Consider the following 23,787-nt stretch of genomic DNA (forward strand, 5'->3'; position numbering starts at 1 on the left):
GCCACTCGTCTACTTCTTCCACACTCTCTCTCAATATCCCGCAATTAGCCATTTGCATCATAATCTCCTCTTCTTCACAGCCAAAATCAATGATGCCCTTCTTCTCTGTTTCTTCTACTTCTTCTAATTCCCTAGACACTTCTTCTATTGAGCATCGAATGTCTGAGAGTATAGACTGGTGATTTTGAAGCAGGACTTCATGTTCTTGAATCATTTTCTGAGTAGTCTCATCTGTAGCTACCAGTTGAACTAACAACCCCGTTATCCTATCCAGCTGGTCCTGCTCATATACTTCAGAATTTTGCTGTTGGGGCTGGTGATACGGTTCCTCATACTGGTACGTGGAATACCCCTGTGAAAAATATGACTGCGGCTGCACATAGGGGTTAGCATAACAACGTATGGAGTACCTCGGGAAATATGGACAAAATACAGAGATGTGAGGTATACCACAATTTTGACACATAACTGACACTAAGACTCAAGAAAAAGAAAAGACACGGACAATTAGACACCTACGACTCAATATACAAAATATACAAGTAGCACAGATATGTCAGATAAGATCAGTCAAAGAAATTAACGCAATCACCAAGAGTCCCCGGCAACGGCGCCAAAAACTTGATGTGCTAAAAGTGGTCAAATAAATATAAACTAAATTAACCCTAAATTAGACACCTAATTTTAAATTTGTAAAACTAAGACTCTCTAAACCTAGACCACACAACCGGCAAGTGTACCGATCAATGTAGTATAGCCTAAGTAAGTCCGAGTATCGAACCCACGAGACTCTCTAATTACGTTGACTAGACTCGACTAACCTAACTGACCTAACTGAATTACTTGTTTTTATTGTTTTGGGGGGTTTTCTAACAATCCTAAAATTGCAATTAAATTAAACTAATTAACTAGACTAACTAGACGCGAATTTGGACAAAGATTGAGACCAGAGATGACGAATAACTACCTAGGTTAGAATCCTATTTAACTAGGAATGGATTTCTATTCGAAACTATAGTGGTATGGAACCGGGATCTTTATGTGCTAAACCCTAAGAAATCCCTCCTAAGACATCCCGACCCTTCTCAGGAAGAAACCTGTGAGACTCTACAGGGCTGTTATGACTACCGCTTGGTTAGACTTCCTCTCAGTCCTCTAACTTCTTTAAAAGTGCCTTAATCCGACAATCTACCTCTCAGCGCGAAAGTCTAAGGCAACTATGGATTTTAATAGATTATATATACCATATGCATCGCACTGCAATTTCACCAGATTAATAGATTATATATACGTTGCAGCATCATGCTCAAATTGATGTATCATTTACAAGCTGGAGCTTCAATAATAAGTCAGAATAATCATCACTCTATGAGTAAACATCAAGCACCATTGGTCTAGTGGTAGAATAGTACCCCCCCGAAACTTGTATAAAAACAAAGAGTTAGAGATTAAATAACCGCAAACTAAAATAATAATAACTAACAGGATTTTGGATTTAGAGAAAACTAGGACCATTATTAAGTAATTCTCATTTAGGATTAAAACAACTAGCTATTGTTGATAGGGATGTTCTGCATTAGTTTATCCGCTTGCTAGATATGATGCCACTTTGAAATGAAAGTCGCTGATATAAGAGTCCGTCGTATGATCCATTTTAGACTTTTGTAAGCAGACCGTTTTTTAGTTTTCATACTTACGTAATTTAAATATTTCTTTTGGATTAGGCATAGACCCATTTCCCTCGATCTTATTGTGGTCCAACCGGTGCCAATCTCCATCTTCATGTTTATTCCATCTTCGACCATTGCAAGCCTGCATCTCCTTGATTATGGTCCGGTTTCTCCAAAGGATCTTCATTTGGGACCATATTATCAATTCCGATTTCCGTTGCTATGGTGGTTGCTGTTGACCAATTATTACCTCTAACCATTATGCTTTTATTGTTCATCAACAACAAACAAGATACAACACAAGCAGCCTTTGGCTTCACCAAATCAGTGAGTGCAAGCCAACAGTTTTATATCCATAGTAAATAATAAACTTAGGATGTTTTAGTTATCTTTACCAAATTCTCAACCTCTTAGGTTTCTAAGTGTTTTAATGCTGTGAGAAGTTATCATGTTATAGGTGGCTACTAAATTAGCTTATCTATTATCTCTTTGTAAAAATGAAACAAATATCAAGCACCAGTGGTCTAGTGGTAGAATAGTACCCTGCCACGGTACAGACCCGGGTTCGATTCCCGGCTGGTGCATTTGCTATGAAGAAACTGCGCTCGTCGTGATGTTGGGTCATCACAGCTGTTCGATTATTCGAAACATTTAAAGTGCATCTGAGCATTCACTTTTTTTATATAGCTCATCTCCTGTACTATTACGATGATGCAAAGATGATTGCATATTTATTATGTCTTAATAATAACAAATCTAGTAGCCATTGTAATCTCAAATCATGATGTTTTGGTGACCAAGAAATTAGTAGCATAGATGATATTATTATGCTATAGTTTTGACTTTTGAGCATTAAACCATTATGTTAGTAATTTAGTTTCTGTAGTTATATTTCAAAAATGCCACCAACTTGATCTTAGCCATTAAAAACACCCATCCAATGGCCAGGATCGCTTCCCACACTTTGTAGGAAAAACACACTTTGCGGAGGAACCCTATTCTACGGAATTGTTGATTATTTTGCTTAGCAAGAGAAGAGACTGTCAAGTCGACTTGGGTGTTACAATGACTAGGAGAAAAACTTCTAGTTAATTAGTTAGTTCATACTTCATATCATGGTGGCAAAATGGCAGGTTGGGTCAGGTGTGCTGATTACTGCAATATATTTTCTTTTAATGAACAGTTATGTGTTAAATATGATTACAGAATCATATCTCTGAACAATAACATAATGATTTTATTTTATAAATGAAGTGATTTGGTCAGTTTTAGCACTTCATCTGAATTGCAACCCAATTTATGAATAGACAGACATTAAACAACCTTCCTTCCTTGCGCGAGAGTGGGCATTCCATACGCGAGGGAGTTAGCCTTTTTGTACTTAACTTAGGCATCTTCATCTTTAGCATTTGAGGGTATCCATCATACTTTGCCCTCGAATGCTTTCCTCTGCATTTGGATGCTTTTACGTGTTTAATGCATCTTATTATTATTATAATGAATAACTGTAATAAAAGTAATAATGTATGTAGGTGCCATAAAACAAATTCAACTACAAATATGTTTGAACACTGAAACATTTTTTCCTTATGCAGCAGTTTGATTAACTTCACATTACAAGATCCTGTCTCACTCGGTTCGTCCCACATCGGCTAAGAGATGAAGTTGTAAATGGTATGTATAGCCAGGACGAGGAGTGGTAATCGTCCCCTTGGGGACATCCGATAAAATTGGAACGATACAGAGAAGATTAGCATGGCCCCTGCGCAAGGATGACACGCACAAATCGAGAAATGGTCCAAATTTTTTTCCCAATCGTTTTCTCGTTTCCTACTTCATCGACACTGTTTTATTCGTTCGTGCGCCACTTTTAATGTTTTGTTTTAGCATAAACTTTCCCACAACCTAAAACTTTTACACAATCTATCCTGAATATTTCGTTTAGCACTTTAGCTAAATGTAGTCCTTGCTCGACCAACAACTCACCTGCATCTATTCACATCATGAATACTGTCATCATATTTAGGCCTCAATCCTCAACAAGATCTTTCATCAATACTATTTGGTCATCATCATCATCTTTACAAAACTAATCTCGCTCTTTTTTTATTGTTTGATGCATATTATTATAATAATAACTGCAAGGATGACACGCACAAATCGAGAAATGGTCCAATTTTTTTTCTTCTTCTTTGTTTGCCCCTTCTTTTTTCATTTTCCAGACTTCATCCATGTTTCCATCGACATCATGTGGAACAATGCTAAGGATCACATTATGAATACTATCATCGTACTTAAGACCTTAATCCTCAACAAGATCTTTCATTGCTACTATTTGCTCATCTAAATCACCATCAACTTAATTCTTTTTTTGGGAGGATCACCATCTCATCATCATCTTTATAAAACTAATCACTTTTTTAATGAACTTCCGGCTTCTATGTATAGACGAGCTGAGCAATGGGTATCGTTCATTCGGAACCATACATAAGATTAACATGACCTTATTTATGTACCAAAATTCAACAATCTTGAACATATCATCAACTTTAGAACCTGTTTGAGTAAGTTACCTCTTCACAATTTAAATGTTGACTAATCTTAGTTGTCATGGTTTTTATTTGATGCATAAAGAATATCTGCAACACGTTTTTTACATTACTGTCGACATGGTACTGAAACCGGGATACTTGGGCATCGATCCTTGATTGCTCTGATACCAGGTGTTGAATAATCAGAACTCAGAAGCAAACACAACGAAGAACACACTATTTTGCGACGATCTTCTGACCGTATTTCTTCAACTTAAAAAGCTTACAAAACTAAAGGGAAATTACGAAAACGAAGTTTTGTGGCAACTCTTAACTTACTGGATGAGGATCTTACCTAAAGGGTTCTAAAACTCAATTTAAACCATGTTGGAAAATCCTTATATTACAGTGCAAGCAAACATGGGCAAATAACTAGTAAGGGTAAAAACTATTTAACAAAGATATGAGTCAAAACAGATAAGCTGGTCATGGTCAATATGTTTGACTTTGTTGGAGATTATAGAACCCTTTAGGCAAGATTCACTTATTTCTTTGAGTTCATCTTTTACACCTTTCATGTTAGGCCTCTATCTCCACACATTCTTTTGCAAGCTCGGCGGTTTTCTTGATATAGTCACTAAGGTCATCTTCCTTAAGTTTAGCATCAAGAACTCCAACTAAGCAACCCCTTTCCATAGAAGAAACAAAATGCATTGCCAAACCCAGCTCACTTTCAGTTCCATCGTGTGAATAGACCTTCCTTCCTTCCGGTAAGAAGCTCCACAAGAAGCATGCCAAAGCTATAAACGTCACTTTTCTCAGTCAAAATTCCTGAACGAAAGTACTCAGGATCTATGTACCCCATGCACCAAAGTCTGTAAGTGAGTCTGATTGACAGGAATGAACCTTGAGATTCCAAAGTATATTTGAAGATTTAATATCTCTATGAATGATTTGTGTGGTTGAGTGTATATGACTAGCAAGGGCTTCCGCAGTCTGTGTGGCTATGTTTCATGTTCATGTAGGTGTTGGAAGACTGTTTTGTTGGTTACAAACTCATAAACTAGAAGAGGAGTCTGTGTCTCTAAACAGCACCCCAAGAGTTTGACAACATTTGGGTGACTAATTTCTGATAGAATGATCACCTCATTTAGAAACTGCTCAATCTGGTTCTCGTCAATTGACTTGGACCTATTGATATCCCATCTGGTAACCTTGATTGAGTTCATTCAAAGCATCAGTACACACACTATTCTCTTTGCAAACATAGTTTGTACCATTCTTTTGAGCTTCTTCGCAGCTTGTGTTTCCAACCGACCATTGAAAAACAACTGGGAAAGATCGTTTATGCATATTATCAAAATCGGTTTCTTGAAACGTGTAATGATCTTTCTTAACAACAAACCCGTAGGTGCAGTTATTGAAACTCCACTTCCCGACACTGCTCTCTGTATTTCTTTTTGTATAGACTTGGAAACTTGTCATCTTATAAGGGACCGGAACCTGGCTGCAACCCAAGCCTAAACATGAACCATTGGTTAACCTATCACATCCAGTCATTGCTAGACTTCCAGCGATGTACTCTTCGCGATCAAGGACCTTCATGGTGGCTCTAAGTACCTTGGTTTTCTGATTCTTGTGGTAACAATGACGAGCCACTGGTAAGGAGCCATGCATATAACCATCAAGGGATATGTCTAACAGTTTGAAATTGGTGTTCCAGATTTGTAGTTTACCTCATAGAATTTGCTCAAGTAGCAGTCTTCTGTCACCCCAAAAGGATATGGAATCGTCACATTCCCACATTTATCTGGGCAGCCGGGCAGTGATTGAGCTGCTATTGTTCTTGATCGTATTGGTCAAATTCAGAAGCAGTTTAAGTTGTATACCCATTGCACATGGACTTGAAATCCAGTGTTGGTACTTTCCCTTTTATATTAAAATGTTCCAACCCGGCTTTGGGTTTATGTTTTTGTTCTTAAGCTATGAAGCTCTTGTGATGCATTGTGTATGCACTTAGAAATCAGCTAAAACAATTATAAATTTGTTTTTATTTGTTTGTCCACTGTCCATAGTCTTATTCTCTTAGACATAAGTTTGAATATATCAAACCTTGAGACCGGGCACTTATTTTGTTATCTAATGTCTAGATCTAGTATAACAACATATATATTTAGAGATCATATATATATCTATATCCACTGATAAGACTAAAATATGAATGCAGCAGCAATTCTTTAGAACACAGGTTTGCACTTTCAGTTTACAACTTGAATTCAAGAGAATTTGATCAAACACGGGTCAGAACTGAAAAAACATGGATTAAAACTTGAATCGATTAATTGACCCTTCCAAAAGGATAACACCCACAAATCGATAAATGGTCCAACTTGGTGTTTAATCGACCGGAGTCGTCGCCGTCTTCTTTTGAAACCTTAGTTTCGAATTTCAAAATGAAATATTTAAAATCTATAATATCTAATCGTAAGCAATCACATAAGATCAGATGTCTGCATGTTTTGGTGCATTAGCTTTTAATAACAGCAAAAAGTAAAAAAGAAATTAAATGTTCCTGCCCGGGATCGAACCGGAGACCTTTTGCGTGTAAAGCAAACGTGATAACCACTACACCACAGAAACATCTTATTTACTTACATCAACTACTAGCTATGTAATGACAATTTTAACCATGTAACTTGACGAAATACCAGTGATGCTGCTGCCATGGTCTTATTTTGAGGAGGTATTCATGAAAAAATAGTGTTTAAAAGGTATGTAAAACCTATGAGTTTCTATTTTTTAGTTTATTATTGTGACATCATACTAGCTATTCTGTTAACTATATTTCAAGTAATAATGAATCTGGGCATATTTTTTTTTTGCTTTATTATGATGCTTAAAATGACTTAATGCGTAATGAGTCTGTCAGGTCGATTTGTGTTACACGGATTAGGACGAAACTTCTAGTTAGTTCATGCACTCATGGCTAAACGACGGGTTTGATAATCGGGTTTGTTCACCCAACGTCCCAACCGGTCCAAATTGTAAACCCAGCCGTGAAAACCGGTTTTAAACTATAAAACTGAACCGTATTACTATTAACCTGACCAAACGAACCGTTTTAGCTTAAGTCGGTTATACATGTTTTTAAACATCCCTTCTGAACAGACAGGGCTACTTTGTTTCTGTTCCAAACCGCCATAACATTTTTACATTCAATCCGAGTGAACCGATTATCGTTTAGCTTACGTGGCTTCCGATTTTTTTTTCTTAAAACATTCTTCCTGTAATTTCTGGAATATTGTACAATTTGGACGGAGCACAATTCAATAATCACTTGCGGAATATGTTGCAGCATCATGCTCAAAATGATGTATCCTTTACAAATGGAACTTAAGATAATAAGTGATAATGGTGATCACTCAATGAGTATGAAACATCTAGCACCAGTGGTCTAGTGGTAGAATAGTACCCTGCCACGGTACAGACCCGGGTTCGATTCCCGGCTGGTGCATCTTTGCAATGAAGATACTGCGCTCATTGTGATGTTGGGTCATCACAGCTGTGTTCGATCTTTCGAATTATGAAGCGATTCTGAGCATTTCCTTTTTTTTTTTTTTTGGTTACTGCCCAACACTTGGAATTTAGTCTAAACGTGTCCAGATTAGTTTCAGGTGGAATTCATATTCATAAACACATTTAGTTAATCAAACTAATTAGGCCAGCTTCACAGGTGAATGAGTTTATAAAGTTTGTTTTATGGTTTAAACATACTTGTTTTATACATATTTGTATTTGCAAATTTGCAATTTAGAGTGTTGATAGCCTAATAAAATAAACTACTTCTTTTCATATTTAAGGAGCATGTTCAATTCAATTCAACCCGCTAATACTTGGGTCGTGTTCATGTGTCTTAACACAATTTTTGAATTGTTAGATTTAACTGTCAACCCACAAACATGCCCATGTCTTAACACTCTTGAATTGCACTGCTATTTTACCAGATTATATGTTTGAAGCATCATGGTCAAAAATCAAAATAATGCATCATTTCCAGGCTGAAGCTTAAACAACCACTTAGAAAATAACTCATAATAATAATAATAATAATCATACCCAAAACAGAATATAACGATCCGAATACAATTACTAACAAAGCATACGATCATACACGAAAACTCAAGCTACATTAAATTGCTCTGTATAAGCTCCATAACCTCCTTTCATAATTTTACCACAAGGAAAACTTTAACTCATCGATTATTGTAAATGGCGACAAATCAAGCGCTAATGTTCTCAATCGGCGATGTTTTGTCCATTCTCTTCACAATCCCAGCAATAACCTAATTTTACATACAAATTGGTGCATGACTTAAGCACGATAAAAAAAAAATTTCGTAAAAAAGAAAGACGAAACTTAACGATAGTCCAGATTTTACCTTTCCAGGCCCGAGTTCATAACTCTTTACTAGTCCCCTCGACAAAAGTGTCTTTACCGTTGTTTCCCATTGAACCGGTGATGTAACCTAAGATAATAAATTGTTAATAAAAGTCGGTAACATGATAACTAAAGAAATAATTCTTCATTATTTTACAAGCTGACCTGGCGAGCCAATATTTTCTTGATTGTCTCAGGGTCAGCATGCGGTTGTGCATCAACATTAGATATAACGGGTATTCTCGGAGTTTTGATTTCGGTTGCTGACAAAGCGGACTCCAGTTGGGATAAAGCTGGATTCATGAATCTGGTGTGGAAGGCCCCAGCGACAGCAAGACGCACCTGCAAAAGAATAAAGAATGTATTTATCAGGCGTGTTTCAAACGTGAATATGTGATGGTTACAAACAGAATTTCGTTTGTAATACCGTCATTCGAGCCTTGAATGATTTTGCTTTTGCTTCCACAGCTTCGATCCCCTTTACCCCTCCAGATACCGCATAGTTTCCCTGCACGGTAGAGAACTTTTCTGGTTACTTTTCAATTTCAAAGTCATACTAAATATGATAGCAACGAACGTGAGCATTACAGTGCATAAGAAATTCGCAATTTGAACTTTTTCGGCTTCCTCGACTTCTTCATTGGCTGCATCGCAGAGTTGCTGCACCTTATCGGAATCTAGTCCAATAATACTGACCATCGCACCTTTAGCAGCATCTGCGGCTTCCTGAGGATTATAACACGATTAATACCACGATTTACATCTTTTCACAAAGTATTATTGTTTTCTTACTTGCATTGCTTGACCTCTTAGTTTGACCAGCTTGAGACCGTCCTCGAAACTGATGGAAAAGAAAAATGCGCAAAAGATTATAAGGAGAAAAGGTGTGAATACATAAGATCAATTAAAGAACAAAGGCTTAAATGATTCACCTAAAGGCTCCAGCAAATGCAAGAGCTGTGTATTCTCCTAAACTTAATCCGCATGTAACATCAACAGAATCGATTATCTGCTGACCACCGTCGCGAGCACGTAGTATCTCCACTGCAGCTAGACTAGTAACATATATAGCTGGCTGCAAAATTATAAAAAGAAATGCTAATAAGAAAATTTGTGTTTTAAGGTATTCCTTATCATGTAAAGATCTAAATTGTTTGTTTTATCCGACGCTTATTATTAGAAGTTTAGCTTAATAACTTTACCCAACCCGCCTGACTCAGCACTTGCGTACCAGTTTATCATCATCTGAACGTAGTAAACATAACAAAAAGGAAATACAGTGCAAACTTGCCTGACTTAAAACAGTGGAATCCAGCTTTTCTTTCGGCCCGTTAATGCAAACGTCCACTATATCAAACCTTCAAGCAAAGATTAATAACTATTTTTATTAATATAGTCACGAATACAAGTTCTTTTGCTCAAATATAGAACAGTTAATAATAAACAGAAACATTTAAGCTGATAGATTTACCCTAAAATCTCATTAGCCTTGTTATACAACTCTGCAGCAGCTGGCACCTTAAGAGCTTCCTGTCCCATTCCAACCGCTTGTGCACCCTAAAACAAAAATCACTATCAATTACAGCAAAAACCGTTGGAATAATTTCTGAATATAATCGAACAAATGAGGGGATAATCTGAGAATCATGTGAACACTTTCGGATTCAAACTATTCGACGGTTCGCTCGAATAAATCAACTGGATAAAACTCAAACTTTAATAAGCAAGAATCAAACACTTTGGTCAACAAGTCAACCCAATTACACTAAAATATCTAACAAAAAACATCTGAATTGGTACATAATTTCTCAAAAAGATTCAAACTTTCAAGCTCATGAAACACTTTGGTCAACAAGTCAACCCAATTACACTAAAACATCTAACAAAAACATGTGAATTGGTACATAATTTCACAAAAAGATTCAAACTTTGAAGCTCAACCAGTAACAAACATCATTCACAACGAATAAAAACAGTAATTTTCACATACCCACATAACAATATACTCCAATTAACTTCCAATTGAACAATAAACAAACAAGTTGTTGTGATTTACAATCTGACCTGACCGGGGAAGAGGAAAGCAGTGGTGGGTTTATAATCGGTGAACAATGCGTCATCAATTGCAGTGGTGGATCCAGCTGATAGGCTCATAGAAACCCTAGATTTGTCCAGATTAATACGTCGGAATCCATGTTTAAGAGTTCCGAAACAAACGGAAGATGAGGTCTTGAGCTGATGATGGTTGAGTGAGACTGATGGGAGCAGTAGAGATGATGAAGAAGAAGAAGCCATTGTTGTTGAGAGAAGATTGAAACTAGAAAAACGTCTGAGAAACTGAGGGGAGTTGGAAACAAGCATGCATTCGGTGGTGGTGGTTTTGGATTTATAAATGAGGGTTTTGAAATTGTAGCGGAGATCACTAGAATGGGTGTAGGGTAGGGTGGGTATGAACTATGAAGATGCCAAATTTTTAAGGTAAAATCCGGTATTTTACCGGTATCATACCGAACCGAAATATATCGGTACGGTACGGTAGCGGTATTTGAAGGTAAAATCCGGTATTTTACCGATACCATACCAAACCAGTACCGTACCGAACCGGTACCGATACCGAAAATGCCAAAAAGTGGATATCGTTTTCGGTACCGAAAAAATTCGGTACGGTTTTTTTTCGGGATCGGGATCAGTACAGGACGGGACCGGGATCGGTATTTGATACCAAATGCTCATCCCTATATTAGAGCATTTACGTCTCATTATGTATTTTTTTTTTTTTTTTGCGTATTATAAAAAGTGGTTGTAAGTGGAGGAAAAAGAAAACATTATCGTTCATCTGTATATTTGAAGAAACATTATTCACCCTTATTAATTTTTAATATTTTTATAAGTGGTTGTGAGTGAATAAGAGAGAAATAATAATAATAATAATAATAATAATAATAATAATAATAATAATAATAAATTACAAAAATCGTTCTTTATGTTGACACCAGATTGCAAATTATGTCATTTGTTTTTAAAAAAAATTACAAAAAAACGTGTTTGATGTTTGCAAACCCTTGCATTTTATGTTCTTTAGACCTAACTCAGTCAGTTTCCATGGTTAAATCTGACTAAATGGACCCATATAAGGGTATTTTGGTAACTTTACTCATTTATTTAAAATATATATCAATAAAATAAAAAGAATTTAAAACAAATAAAAAATTACATATAAAAATAAATAATGACCCTTTCTCTCACAACTCTCTCCATCCCCCTTTCTCTCTCTCTAACTTCAGATTCAGTTGACCCCCACCATAGACCACCATCTTCATCGCACACCACCATTGACCTCCATACCTACCATTACACCACCGCCAGATCTCTTCGGGCTTTCGGCCGACGATCAAGCCTCCCCTCTCCACCACCCTTGTCACACCCTAACCGAGGGCGGAAACATCGGAGTGAGGCGAAAACGAGATTGTAAGAGACTTCAAAACGACTATTTATAACCAGTTTTTAATAAGCAAAATTTCATTTCATTTCATTTCATTTCTAAATCGGAAATACAGTGTTTGGAAGCAAAGTACAACATCTTGTAGCAAGGAAACAAAGTAAAATACAAAAACAAAATTTAAAGTGTGTTTCTAGTCGTCCTACTAGATTTATTTCAAGTAACATCGTCAAGTTCCTACAATACATATTAAAGTAAATGTCAATACATAGAGCAAAGTACAACATCTTGTAGCGCTTAGAATGAGCTACAAGTTTTTAGAAAAAAAAAATGACTATTTTAACCTTTAAAGATATTGAACTTTTTAATGCAGCAACTTTTTAATTTTTTTTCTAAAGATAACGAAAAAATCAAACTCTTAGTTATCTTTTAAACAAATTCTTTATATATACACGATCTTCGTATGCTGTTGTTCTCATACGTTCTTCTTCAGTCGTCTCCATCATCACCGGTTTTCTGGTACGTAGATGTGCTTTAAATTATACATATTTTTATATAGATATTTCTTACACTTTTGAATAGTTTTATGGTTGTTTTTATTAAGTCTTACTCATAATAAGTTCATATTTAAATTGGAGGGGTTTAAGTGAAAATGAGTGAAACGATTGCATCATATTAAAAATTAAAAAATAGTGTAAATGTGAAAATTTTATAATTTGGGAATTTATATCTATTTATATTTATATCTATTTATATCTATTAATAGAGAAAGTTAAAAGAACAGTAGGTGGAATATGATTAACAAAGTGAAATATACATAATGGTTTTTTAAGTGTCTACTGGAAATGAAATGAAATTTATTAATTAATTAAATGCTTACATTTACCATGAGGGTGAATGGTGTCATACAACTATCTGCCACCCCTTCGTTGGTTGTGGTTTTTTGTATTTTACTTTCGAACCTTCAACTTCGCTAAAATATATGTTTAGCCCCTTTGCTTTTAAGAAAAGTTTTCTTTTTATTTGTTAACTTTGTTTATATACGTGTTTAGGGCTCTGCTATAACTTTTGTAGTGTACATGTTTAATCCTTCTACTTTTATTCCTCTTAGTGATTGATCGTAGGCTTGTGTATCTTGCTTTTAAACCTTCAACTTTGCTAATATACGTGTTTAGCCCTTCTGTTTATTAAAAAAGCTTTATTTTTATTGATTAGCTTTGTTTATATGCGTGTTTAGTGTCTTTGCTTTAACTTTGGTTATGTACATGTTTAGTCCCTCTACTTTTATTTCTTTTAGTATTTCATCTTTTCTGCTTGTGTCACACCCCCAAAAATCCACCATGCAGAGTATCACTGCTTGGAGGCGTGACATGACCAGGATCGAGCCACCCATCATATTGAACAACGTAATTAAGTAAATAAAACCAACCACACAATATAATTGGTGATCAAAAGCTAGTTAACCAAGTTCAACTTAAACAGCGGAAGCATAAAACGTGAAACCAAAACATAAGTCTTATAAGTTCATAAAGTTCAAATACTAGGCACGGGATATAACAGTCCATATCCCACAACGACCTCCTCTTCGTGCAAGCTCCATAAGCATCTAACGACCTGTAAGGCATGTAACAACGAGTCAACAACAAAGTTGAGTAAGTTTACAGTTGGTTGTTTAGTTTTAAGTTGTTTCCGAAAACATGGTTTGTCTTTTGCTGGCTTTCTTGCCGTGGGGGTTACCCCATAGTTGAAAATATGATTAACCAGTTCCTTCTTTATTACCCAAACCATATACATAATCAGTGGGGGCTTCCCCATGTGAACCACTAGACCATTACCATATCGACTACTAACGAAAGTAAGTTGTGCCCTACGTCAATGTCTATCATCATTGATAGTTTGCCATAGTCCATTAGTACATGCCCGTCCGACTGGCACGGTGTGAGGTTTGTTAAACCTAATAGCGCTATTAACTAATGACCCGCTCGCCATTGGCCTCGGCGATTAAGTCGATATAAAATGAGGGACTTAATGATAGAGTTTTGTCTAGTAAGTTTTAAGGTTGTTGTCCTACCCAAGGAGGACGAACGTACGTATTCTACCTAAGGAGAATACGCAGGATTAATATTGGCATCCTACCCATGGAGGATGGCGGTACATATCCTACCCAAGGAGGATATGTAGGTTCCGTTTTAATTCTTTAACCCATTCCCAACCACCGGGAATCCCGTGCCTTAGAAAGTGTGTGAACTCACCTTGGTTTGCTCGGTTAGATTAGTTACTTTAATAATCAGAAATCAAGCACGTCCTAATAAGGTACAGATAACAGTCAGTTTCTCATGCATAACACGTATCCTACGTACGGTTTATCTACTCATTACTTCTATCACGTACCACACAATTCTAATGTCAAGGTATTCTGTTAAGTTATATTATTTTAACCTAAAATAATATAACTATCTCACAAAATAAACAAATATCCACACAAGTGTTCTAGTATAAAATATATATTCTAAATATATTTTTACCCATTTTACTTGTAAAAATCAACCTCCGATACTTTGTATTTTTGTAACAAAACTCATGGCGAAGTTTATTTTTTGAAAAACAAAGTTAAAACGTATTTTTGAACACTTGTTAGAAAAATAATTTCTAAATGTTGGAATTTTTAGAAAATTTCGTCAGAGTTTCCTTTGTAAATGGAGATGTCTATCACACCCCTCCAAAGCCCCACCCCGCCTTGGAGGCGTGACATGCCCAGGATCATAGCCACCAATCATATTGAACAACGTATTTAAGTAAATAAAACCAACCACAATACAATTGGTGTCAAAAACATAGTTTGAGTTTACAGCGGAAGCAAAACATAAGTTTAATATAAGTTTTCCCCACAACGACCACGCCTCCCAGTGCAAGCTCCTTAAGCTAGGGACCTAACGACCTGCAAGGCATGTAATAACGAGTCAACAACAAAGTTGAGTGAATTCACGGTTGGTTCACTGGCTTACTAGCCCGTATCGCGGTCTCCCAGACATGTGTGCGAAGGTTAGTATTCGTATCGTATTGCATCGTGTCGCGGCCCTACAGGCATGTGTGCGAAGATTAGTGGAGTGGCATCCTACCTCTGGAGGATGGCCGTGCCTTGTAGAAAGTTCATGAACTCACCTTTGCTTTTGCTTTGCTCGGTTTGCTTATCTTCTTTGATTGTAAGGGTATTGAATAGAGTTTAGCCTACTGATAAGCCTAATAATCTAATGCACACGAAATTTAGGTAAGTAACCAATACAGCATTTACGACAATTCACGAGATTAAACCGTCACAACGATTAACAAAGTGCAATACTTAACAATTCAGCGGATTCACAACGAATAACAGAGCATAGTCCGAATTCGAACAGCACTCAAATATTCAAGTCGAAATCACGACGAATCAATAAAGTATCAGCTCAATTTGAGCAGCACTTAATCATACGTTGGATAGTTTCAATCGATCGGACGTTGAATCGTAATAGCGATCGAATTAATACCCTGAATCGTAGCAGCACTTCGTGATTGTGTGTGTTATTGAACTGTTCTAGCTATAACCCGACGTCAATTTGAAGTTTGAGCGTCGTTTTTGTGCCCAGAAGCAAGTCCCGAAACCTGCTATTTATATACGAATTTGCTCCTGCTTACGGACCGTATGCCTGAGCCCTTACGGTCCGTAAGGGACACCTATAATTCTTTGGCTTGCCCTCCACGGGACTAGCCTAGATGAGTCAACAGTTTTGACCAATTAGATTTCTACAACGAGTTATGTGGATATTCATCAAGTAGGAAATACCCCCCTGAGTTTTAGGGGCCCTGATCCTAATTCTGATTGTTCTGGAAATCTTAGGGTTTCTGTAGAATCACTTGGGTTTCTCAATTTGGGTTTCCAATTAGACTAATTAAAATAATAAATATGACTTCTAGTGAGAGTTGCTACAGTGTCCATGCTAATAAGCATATCATTTTCTTTTTCAAAAATCATTCAACAATCAACAACAATTTACCAAGAGCAAACTCTTCTATTTACAAACCAACATGAACTTGATGTTTCATAAAAACGCGTAGTAACTTGGTATGGCGTTTAGTGGGTTTAGTTACCCTCCAAAGTGTGTCTACTTTATTTAAAATCTCATTCTCGGGATTTTTAGATGTTCACAACTTGTGAACATATTTTACAAAAATATTTATTTTCAACATTTTCATGTGTCACTAGTATCCATATACTTACTTTATTTCCAAAATAGTGTAAGGATCATGATCTTTCGAAAACCGTCTTTTAAACTTGGTTTATTTAGGAAAATCATTCACAAGTTTTAGATCTACAAGATTACTAGATCACTTTGTTTGTTATTTTACAAGAAATCATTTGTCACCAAGTTCATGTCTAAATATGGAGGTGATTCTTTTATGAAAACCCCTAATCACCTCCTACTTGTTAAATCATGTTTTTTAATCATAAGTTAACAAGTTTCATGTAATGATAACAACATATTTCTAGTAATCAACAAGCAAGCATCAACATATACCAAACAACATCATACTAACATTATTTCTTCATGTATCATCTTATTTAAGCTTATGTTTCAAGTTTTAAGTGTAAGATCTTATGGTGTTCATATGTTTTCTTCATAATAAACCTTTTAACCACCATAAACATGAAGTAAATAAGGATTAACAAGAAGCTTACAACTAGCTTAAAGCTAGGGAAGATCAGGATGAAAATGTAGAGGATAATAGCAAACGAGAGAGGTCCTTCAAGTTCCGAGAACACCGAGCTTCGTTATTCACCTTCTTACACCTTGTAGTACACTTGGAATTGTTTGAACTTGGAACAAAAATATGGTGGTGTGTGTGGGTAAGGTCGGCCGAGAGAGGGGGAAGGAAGGGAGTGAATGTGGTGAGTTGAAGATGGTGAAGAGCTCTAGTGTTCTTATATCCAATTTAGAGTTTTATCCAAAGGTTAGTGTGTCTCCACAAGTACAAGCATCATCACATCATATCTTTAAGAAGATTATGGAAGATTTAGTGGGGATTTGATGATCTTGATGTGGGGTCCATGCTTGGGGACGGTTACAAGAGGGGGGGGGGTTAAATGAAAATTATTTGGTAAATAATTCAATTAGTGGAAGGTTAAAGTGTCAAGTCTAGTGTTTAGTGTGTTACATGCTTTATGTAGTGTGTCTAAGTGTTCCGGAACCATGACTAGCTCAGAAAAAGTGAAATAATGTTTTTAACAATATTTTGGTGTCCCGGGTAATGTCCGGTTGTTTGGTTAAATATCGTTCCGTTAAATTGCTAAGTTATATCGTTTAGTGTCTTTTATATATCTTTTTGTAACACTTTTAATTCCCAACACTTAGGAAAACGTTCAGGATCATTTAGTCAATTTTCTGCACAAGACTAGTATGTTAAAAAGCACATGTAAGTATGACACAGTAATCAGAAAGCAGTTAAGTAATTTAGCACAATCATCAAGCACTTTAATTAGCATTAATCAATCGTACGGATACATGTAATTATGAGGGTTGTCACAGCTTGCTACTGTGACGTACCAACCCGGGGGAATAGTGACCATTTGCTATTGGTGGACAAACGCTATTATTCCTGGACTTTAATAAAGTTACTCTACGACAAGCGTATTTATACCTATGTCTCGATGTAATTTTTATTGAGATTGTGTTATGAGTAGTATGTTCAAGTAACCGAAACACATAAATACATATTATCAAATTGAGATATATTCTGCTTACCGCCCCGCAAAGCGGGCATGACAGAACACTAGTTTAAGTAACAATTAAAAATGGTCCATTAATATTTATACAAAGTTAATCTACGCGTGATATAACAAAGTGCATATTAAAGTGATTAAAAATATAATCAATAGTATTATATTATGTTCTCGTCGTCAATGACTATGTTTTATTTAACTGAAAATAACCATGTTTTATTTATTTGAGAAAGAACTTATAGTATATGTGTGTGTGTCAGTGTGTGTATGCGTGTGATTACGTTTAGTATTATGTTTTTTTAGTTATGTCCATTTTGGTCATTTTATACATTTTTATTAAAACTCCATCTACTTTGCTAAACACCTAAATATATCTAAAAAACTAGAGCCACCAGCCACTTTTGCCAAACATACCCATAATGTTTTTGAAGTCCGTCTCTTGGGTGAGTTTGAGTAACAAGAATCTCAATAGTTAATTTCTAACCACATAAGTTTACCTTACAGGATCCCTAATAAAGTATAATTATGAGGAAACCCTTGTACCCAACATCTACGGGACAATATATAAGATATTGTTTTACAATTAGGTATATAATAGAGATCGCCAAAAACACAAGGCAACGTCACTAGATGTGCCATTTTGGTCCACTATACTATCCATCATGTCTAAAGGATCTTTCGGACCTGTCTAATTCTTATTTTATGCAAGCTACATTCTCACTTCATTTGTTCTACATTATCCAGTAGAAGTCCTTGATGATAAGTTACCAATTGAGCCCAATCGTTAGATGCAACATGAACTTTTTAGTAAAGTTAAATTAAATGCATGTGTGATTGTGAATTACAGATCAATCCAAGTTATTTTTTTAACTATAATGGGTCAAACTAGTAAAAAAATAATTTATATGAAGGAATCAGTCAAATCACAAATGTTCTGCAAAGTGTGTATTAAAGGAAAGTGATTTGTACACTACAAAGAAATATGGCACAAAAAGTATAACTTACCAAGCAATTAGCAAACATCATATTATTGGTATCATTCACATGCTGGAGCTTTAAGATATAAGTGATAATAGTAATCACTCAATGAGTATGAAGTATCTAGCACCAGTGGTCTAGTGGTAGAATAGTACCCTGCCACGGTACAGACCCGGGTTCGATTCCCGGCTGGTGCATCATCTTGCAATGAAGATACTGCGCTCCTTGTGATGTTGGGTCATCACAGTTGTTCGATCTTTCGAATTATGAAGCGATTCTGAGCACTCACTTTTTAATTTTTTTTCACTTAGCCGGCTGACACAAACAACGACTTCCGTTTAGAAATTGCTGTTCTGAAAGAAATTAAGTCTACCGGCTTAAATGGGTCAAAAGTATATTACTAAACGGAAACAAGTCTACTGACCTAAATGTGTCAAGTCTACTGGCTTAAATGGGTCGAAAGTAGATTACTAAACGGAAATAAGTCTACTGGCTTAAATGTGTCGAAAGTAGACCAGAGTTTATTATCTACACGCATAAACCTCCTAACTTTATTTATTTAAAAGATTACATCGTATCGTAATTATTTTTAATGTATAGTTATTATAGTGTCTGCAAGCCGACTTGATCCGTACGAAAAAGATTACTCGATTTGACCCACATTAGAAACAAGAAATTCAAAAGAAGGTACATAGAGTTTATGGCCCGGTGCAGGCTCACAAAGAAAGCATCCTCCCCACCTTTGTCAACCTTAAGAACAAAATGAAAAAAAGATGATACAATGGCAAACAAACTTTGTACTAGAGGTGTGAAAACTTGCGAGTCGGGTTACAGTCAAAACATGTCATTTTTAGTATGGGTTGTAAGGCTATGGCATTGGGTGCGGTGTGTCTAATTGTCTATTATGATTAAAAAAAGTACATTTATGATTTTTGTTGATTAAAAACATTTAGTAAGTTGTGTACTTGTATGCATTAACCCGTTTGGCCGTTTGATAAACAAAACACGTTATCATAAATTAATCCTTCAAGGCTTTGATAATCAAAAGCTGTATGTGAAAACACACATGAAGACTAGTTTTCCCTTTTTTGTTCCTGCTTTTTAAATTGTATGTGAAGACACACATACGAAGGGAAGTCGACTCAAGAGGCACATATCAAGTGAGGCACAGACTTGAAGAGTGAAGTCAATTCAAGTGTTTTTTTTAAATTTTATTCGTGCGCCATTATTTAACATTTGGTTTTAGCATAAACCACCCACCACTTGAAACTTTTACACAATCTATCCTGAATAGCTTATTTAAAAATAAAGGGCCAACCTGTGAACCAGATGGGTCGACACAACGTGTTTCGTTTAGCACTTTAGCAAAATGTAGTGGTCGTTTGACGAACAACTCACCTGGAACTATTCAGTTTAAACCCAGACATGGTCTAAAGTTCTAACTTGTGTGTTTTACCAAAATGCATTGCACTGCAATTTCACCAGATAATATGTTGCAGCATCATGCTCAAAAAATGATGTATCATTTACAAGCTGGTGCTTAAACAAATAAGTCATATCAAACATCACCCAGGAAATGATCATCAAGCACCAGTGGTCTAGTGGTAGAATAGTACCCTGCCACGGTACAGACCCGGGTTCGATTCCCGGCTGGTGCATTATCTTGCAATGAAGAATCAACGCTCATTGTGAAGTTGGGTCATCACAGCAGTTCGATTATTCGAAACATTTAAGGCGCATCTGAGCATCCACTTTTTATTTTTTAAAGTCATAAAGGGTTTTTAGTTTATATTATAGCACCTATTTATTTGATAATGTTAGATGATTAACGTGTGGTCTGACTTTTTTTCGTATATTGTTTGAAGGTAATTTGAAGCGTTTAAGACACATGCATGTTAAAGCCTCTTAAAGTTTAAAGAAAAGTTTATGAAAGATGAGGAAATAAGGAATAACGAACAAACCCTTATAGGAGTTCATCACACAAAAAGGATTTGGTGCTTATGTTTGCATATGCATTCACTATGAGCATTAACATGATCTTGTATGTTTGCATGCATTCACTAGGAGACGAGACATGGCAATCAATTATTTAAGGCACACAATAAGGGCCACATGCGTAAAATATTTGTTCGTTGTTATTTACAGACAACAACTACCACAAATATAAACAGATTTTACGTTTATTCACTTATTTGGATGTAGTGAGCATTCCCCTGAAGTGTCAACGCGATACTCATGGCTTAACCATGCAAGAATCTGGTGACCCAAAGACTATCTCCCGTGGTATTACGATGATGCAAAGATGATTACATATTTATGTCGTAATAATAACAAATAAAACAACACTAATCAATTATCATCAATGATTATTTATGGATTGAACATGTAGCACCAGTGGTCTAGTGGTAGAATAGTACCCTGCCACGGTACAGACCCGGGTTCGATTCCCGGCTGGTGCATCTTTGCAATGAAGAAGCAGCGCTCATTGTGATGGTGGGTCATCACAACTGTTCGATATTTTGAATCATGAAGCGCTTCTGAGCATTCTTTTTTTCCAGTTACTGTCCAACATTCGGAATTTAGTCTAAACGGGTCTAGATTAGTTTCGGGTGGAACTCATGAACACGTTTAGTTAATCAAACTAATTAGACCAGCTTCACATGTTAATGAGTTTATAAAGTCTGTTTTATAGTTTAAGCGTACTTGTTTAAATAAATAAATTTTATATACTAAATAATAAAACAATATATCTTTAAAAACCTAATTTATTATACGGGTTGAATAAATATAATTTTATATATTAAATAATAAAAAGTTATATCTATAAGAACCATATTGTACGGGTTGAATAAATGTAAATGTATATAGCAAATAAAAAAGTTTTATCTTTAAAACACGTGTATCATATGGGTTAAATAAATGTACAATTATTTACCAAATAATAATAAAAAAAACCTCATTTATAACACGAGTTGAATAAATGTAATTTTATATACCAAATAATAAAAAAGTTACATACTAAATAATAAAAAATATATATCCTTAAAAAACCTCGTGTATTGTACGAATTGAATAAATCTAATTTTATATCTGTACTAAATAATAAAGAGTTTCGTAAAATCTATTTGATACCAAACTAAACAAAACGTTCAAATATAACTAATTCAAATAAATAATATTATAAATGAGAAGGAGATTAACTAAATAATAATTAGAGTTAATTGCCAAAATTGTCCATGAGGTTTGGGCATGTTTGTCATTTTCGTCCAAAATGATTTTTTGTACCAAATAGCCCCCCACGTTTGTAACTTTTTGTCATTTTCATCCAAATGCTTAACTGGGTTAGAAACAACCGTTTGATAAGTTTTTTTTTTCTTTCTTTTTTTTTTTTTTTGAAATTTCACAAGTATAGGGCCTAAAATATAATTTCTTTTTAAACTCTTCCTTTATAAAAGTAAATATTTACATGTAAAACAAATTGTAGAATTATATATAGGCCTATTATGGTATCTTTAACTTCCGTTTTGACGAATTACAGTCAAATGCATATTTTTAACATATTTATCCTTTTTGCTTATTGATAAGAAACATGTGAACATCACCTTCTAAGTGTTCTTAGTTTCATGTTTACTTCCTCGGTTTCCTCTTATCCCTGATCTCCATTATATTTTGTAAACAAAATATCATGTGATAATTTTACAAATTTATGAAACCGAATATAATCATGTCCTAGGTAGTCTTAGTATTATTGGAATTTCCATTTGATTAATGGTTTCTGTTAGTTACTTCGAATTTCCTTGTTTATTTTCTGTCTGAGGTATGCGTGTATCCCAAAAACGTGAAAGGCTGAAACTGGTAATCACTTCATTTAGCTGCAGTGTGATGACAGTTTAACCCATTTAGCTTTTTTTTGTTTATGATCTACCCAACTGTAATATGAGTTCAGTTAATATGTTCAGTTTAATTATTTCATTATGTACAGGTCGATGCATAAAAGGTTTCGCTGAAGGGCATATAGTGATGGGTACTGGTCGATACATCTTAGTTTTATATCTATTTATGAGCATTACACGGTGGAGGTGAGTAACGGTGTGAGTGGTAGTTGATGGTTTGTTTTGAAGGTTGTAGACAGAGAAAGCAGAGGGTGATGGTTTTAGGTTTAAAAAAATTACATTTTAGGCCCTATACATGTGAAATTTCAAAAAAAAAAAAAAAAAAAAAAAACCCTCATCAAACGATTGTTTCTAACCCAGTTAGGCATTTGGATGAAAATGGCAAAAAGTTACAAACGTGAGGGGCTATTTGGTAAAAAAAGTCATTTTGAACGAAAATGACAAACATGCCCAAACCTCAGGGACGATTTTGGCAATTAACTCTAATAATTATCCATAAGATATTAAACTAATAATATTTAGTAGGAGGATTATTTATAATATAAGATATTAAACTAAATAATATTTAGTATGAAGGTTATCTATAATTAATTAAAAGAGACTAAAATTATAATTATCTATAAGAGATGGTGTAATATGATGACAAGTGTCCCAAAAGTAGTTTCTTTTATTATATAGTATAGATTTGTATTTGCAATCTACATATAAGTTGTTTTAAGAAAATAAATAAATATTAATTAAATATCTACTTTTGATGTTTTTGTACATTCTTACACTAGTGGTATGAATTTTTCACACGGGCCCAGATTAGTTTCAGATGGAACCTTGAATATTATTAACCAACAGTGCCAGGTTAACCGGTTTATGTTTATAACTTTTGTTAGAGCATCTCCAATGGCATCCGAAATATATGTGACATATTTATATTTGTAGTCGTCAATTTGTAATTATAGAGTATTAATACCCTAAAAAAATACAATATGTTTTCCCAGATTTTACAGCCCGTGTTCAATTCAACCCTCGAATTCATGTGTCGTGTTCATTTTCACGTGTCTAACAAGATTTTCCGATCTATAATGCGTG

At 35.2% G+C, this 23,787-nt stretch overlaps 1 protein-coding gene and 8 non-coding genes across 9 annotated transcripts; 7 read left to right on the forward strand and 2 right to left on the reverse strand.

Annotated features, from left to right (window-relative positions):
- Positions 1 to 2,183: 2,183 nt before the first annotated feature.
- Positions 2,184 to 2,254, forward strand: TRNAG-GCC. The gene has a single exon. It is a non-coding gene; the product is annotated as a tRNA-Gly (tRNA).
- Position 2,255: 1 nt separating this feature from the next.
- On the forward strand, positions 2,256 to 2,340 carry LOC118483132. Its single transcript, XR_004869645.1, has one exon. It is a non-coding gene; the product is annotated as a small nucleolar RNA snoR114 (small nucleolar RNA).
- A 1,035-nt stretch (positions 2,341 to 3,375) lies between these two features.
- On the forward strand, positions 3,376 to 3,478 carry LOC118483155. The gene has a single exon (XR_004869707.1). It is a non-coding gene; the product is annotated as a U6 spliceosomal RNA (small nuclear RNA).
- A 3,290-nt stretch (positions 3,479 to 6,768) lies between these two features.
- On the reverse strand, positions 6,769 to 6,841 carry TRNAV-UAC. The gene has a single exon. It is a non-coding gene; the product is annotated as a tRNA-Val (tRNA).
- An 803-nt stretch (positions 6,842 to 7,644) lies between these two features.
- Positions 7,645 to 7,715, forward strand: TRNAG-GCC. The gene has a single exon. It is a non-coding gene; the product is annotated as a tRNA-Gly (tRNA).
- A 563-nt stretch (positions 7,716 to 8,278) lies between these two features.
- On the reverse strand, positions 8,279 to 11,068 carry LOC110869205 (malonyl CoA-acyl carrier protein transacylase). The gene is made up of 10 exons (XM_022118500.2): positions 10,704 to 11,068; positions 10,111 to 10,196; positions 9,931 to 9,997; positions 9,572 to 9,714; positions 9,432 to 9,480; positions 9,228 to 9,365; positions 9,067 to 9,147; positions 8,805 to 8,981; positions 8,641 to 8,727; positions 8,279 to 8,544 (listed from the first exon to the last, which is right to left on the reverse strand). Exons 1-10 carry the CDS (start codon positions 10,998 to 11,000, stop codon positions 8,482 to 8,484), a joined length of 1,188 nt encoding a protein of 395 aa, XP_021974192.1. The 5' UTR covers positions 11,001 to 11,068; the 3' UTR covers positions 8,279 to 8,481.
- Positions 11,069 to 18,937: 7,869 nt separating this feature from the next.
- On the forward strand, positions 18,938 to 19,008 carry TRNAG-GCC. Its single transcript has one exon. It is a non-coding gene; the product is annotated as a tRNA-Gly (tRNA).
- A 1,390-nt stretch (positions 19,009 to 20,398) lies between these two features.
- On the forward strand, positions 20,399 to 20,469 carry TRNAG-GCC. The gene has a single exon. It is a non-coding gene; the product is annotated as a tRNA-Gly (tRNA).
- Positions 20,470 to 21,199: 730 nt separating this feature from the next.
- Positions 21,200 to 21,270, forward strand: TRNAG-GCC. Its single transcript has one exon. It is a non-coding gene; the product is annotated as a tRNA-Gly (tRNA).
- The last annotated feature ends 2,517 nt before the right edge of the window (positions 21,271 to 23,787 follow it).

This window comes from Helianthus annuus, chromosome 1, assembly GCF_002127325.2.
Source record: "Helianthus annuus cultivar XRQ/B chromosome 1, HanXRQr2.0-SUNRISE, whole genome shotgun sequence".
Classification (NCBI taxonomy): Eukaryota; Viridiplantae; Streptophyta; class Magnoliopsida; order Asterales; family Asteraceae; genus Helianthus; species Helianthus annuus.